At 33.9% G+C, this 2,657-nt stretch overlaps 1 protein-coding gene and 1 long non-coding RNA gene across 2 annotated transcripts in view; both read right to left on the bottom strand.

Moving 5' to 3' along the window:
- The window catches only part of LOC122629405, a 24,751-nt gene that overhangs the window by 3,833 nt on the left and 18,261 nt on the right, over positions 1-2,657 (bottom strand). The window contains exon 10 of the mRNA XM_043812790.1: positions 2,393-2,649. Within this exon, the coding sequence (XP_043668725.1) occupies positions 2,393-2,649 (257 nt within the window). The remainder of the gene's footprint in view (positions 1-2,392; positions 2,650-2,657) is intronic.
- Positions 621-2,644, bottom strand: LOC122629565. The gene is made up of 2 exons (XR_006327291.1): positions 2,366-2,644; positions 621-2,270 (listed from the first exon to the last, which is right to left on the bottom strand). It is a non-coding gene; the product is annotated as an uncharacterized LOC122629565 (long non-coding RNA).

Here is a 2,657-nt window from a genome sequence, read left to right as displayed (position 1 = left end):
AATAACAAGACTGTTTTCTCTTACACACCAAAGATATATCCAAGTATTGCATACGTACGGTTGTTGACCGAAAGTATAAATAAATAATGCATTTTTCCATCTCCTTGTAAAAGGGAGAATGGAAAAATGATACAGGGGAAAGAGGAAAAGACAGAGAAAGAACACTAGATAATTCTTTACAAAAAGACGTAATAAAATAATTTTCGATACGGCAAATATATGATCGATTCTTATTTTTCTATGAAAGACAAATGTTGAAGGCAAAACGCTTATCAACATAATTGGTTTTTTTTTTCTTTTTTTACTTTTCTTTTCACTTTCTCTTTCAAAAAATAGATTGATTTCCACGAAAAGCTCAAGCTCTTATTTTTTTTTTTTTTCTACATCTATATTGTTTGATAGTCCGGTTTTGATATGAGTTCATTTATATTACTTATAAAAAGTATAACACCTGATTGTGTGTTCTTTTTTTTTTAATTACAAGTATTATATAGATCAATTGAAAATTAGAGCGTACATGTACTTTCTCACATTTTCCCATAAATATTATTCGTGTCGTTCAATCTAAGAGAAAATATTGTTTGAGAATGTGCACGTGCAGTCAAATTTGATTAAAGATATTCGATTATTGTTTTATTCGTTCACACAATAAAGTGGTACAAATGTACGATCGAAGAATAATATTTATAACTTTGTATATATCGTCATATGTATCTTTCATTCAGTCTTAAATTAGCAAAATTACAATTTCCTTGTTTCTTTTTTTTTGCTTTTCTTCACACTTGAACACATATGTTTATATATTTAAATATCAATATCACGTTGAACAACAATATATTTCATAATAGAGAGAATAATTTTTTATAGGCTTTCTATCTCTTTACAATCATACTATATACAGCGTTTCGATGTTATGAACCATTTTCATTGATCAAGTGTGAAACAATTTTAAAAAATTTCTTGATAATAAATTATTGTCAAAACGTACTTCGCGTTTATTGATAATACGCACGTAAGCATAGGAACCACAAGAGAGTCAATCATAACGTAGGAACGACTTCGTTTCATTAATTTGCACTTTTTTTTTGATATGGATCATTGTATAATATTCAATGTCTACATTCGCGTGTACACCCATAAACGTCCGCATACATACACTCACACACGCTCGCACACCATACACAAACACACACACACACCCACACACCATACAAACACACACACACACAAGACATGATACATCTTTAATTGAAAATTATTATTTTTACGTACTATCTTTTCACGGAATACACGGACACATTAATTTACATCATTTAAACATTCAAATTCAATAACGAGGTACATTTAGGTTTTGTTGTGTCCTCAAAGGACAACGATAAAATCTTGTCAATATTTTAACATTCGTAAGAAATGATAAAACTTTCAATCTCATCGTATAATTTAGGCCATTTAAAACGTTATAAGCTCGTTTTTTTAAGCCATTTCAGGTACCACACATTAATCATTATCGTCTCTATTATAACAAGATATTGACACATCATAAAGTTTTTATTTTCCACCGTCCTTCTAATTCCTGCTCCGACGATAATACAAGATTTATGCTCGAATAATAGACTAACATAGTCCATAGAGATTTTATAATTTTTTAGACAAAGTGCTACCAACACCATTTTTCGTCCTTTCGTTTTGTGGTGCAACTTTGTCGTAGAAATTCGAGCGAGCAAGAAACGACTCCGCAACAAAAGAAGTCTCTAGCGTTTCTGCTTATAATCGTCTTAACAATTGCAGATCATTCTCAGTAAACCCCTCTAATTAGAGTAATTTACTGGACACATTCAACGGCAACGGTGAGCGATCTTTCCTCGAACGAGAAGAAATAGAGAAGGAGAAGAAGGAGAAGAAGAAGAAGAAGAAGAGGAAGAAGAAGAAGAGGAAAAGAAAGAAGGAAATCTCGTTTCGATCGAGGACGAAACTCAAGAAAATCTCTCGACCAATTAATCACTCCACCAAAAATCCTTAAGCAAGATTTTTTATCCTGAAAAGGGAATTTCACTTCGCTCTTCATGTATTGGAACTCTTATCCTGGTTCTAATGCATTCCACCAGGAGTAACCAGAGAACTTTTCTTCGTTGCCTGAAAAATCGTCTTGTGGATCTGTCTGTGTTATCCACGTTCTGTACATCGTGACGGTGTTGGCACGTTGGCTGTAAGCTCGACAGCAACGATTCCCACGGTGTGTTGTGCCGAATATCGTAAAATGCGACCCCCGCCTAAAAATTTATTTGAACAAAGACACATTTTATCGGACGAACTAATACAATCTTTAATATATTTTTTTGGTAATTTAAGAACAGAAGATCGGTACCTCGGGCCGTGTAGAAATATATCACACCTTCCACAAAAGAAGATGATTCGTCGAATCCTCGCGACCTGCTTGTAATTCTGCGGATGCTTGTGGTCCTCTGAAATCCTCGTAACCATCGCCACCGGATATTACCAAGAGCTTACCGCAATTGATGTTATTTTGATGAACTTTCTTCGATTTTAAAGAGTATCGATTCACCTTTGGTCGTGGCTCTGGTTTCGTTGATGTACTGGTTTCTACGCATGTTAGAAACCGCACGTGTCCCGTATGTCCGTGAGGTATTCCTTTGAAA

This window comes from Vespula pensylvanica, chromosome 5 (assembly GCF_014466175.1).
Source record: "Vespula pensylvanica isolate Volc-1 chromosome 5, ASM1446617v1, whole genome shotgun sequence".
Taxonomy (NCBI): domain Eukaryota; kingdom Metazoa; phylum Arthropoda; class Insecta; order Hymenoptera; family Vespidae; genus Vespula; species Vespula pensylvanica.
Note: the sequence above shows the minus strand (reverse complement) of the source record. Positions and strands in the feature narration are given on the sequence as shown.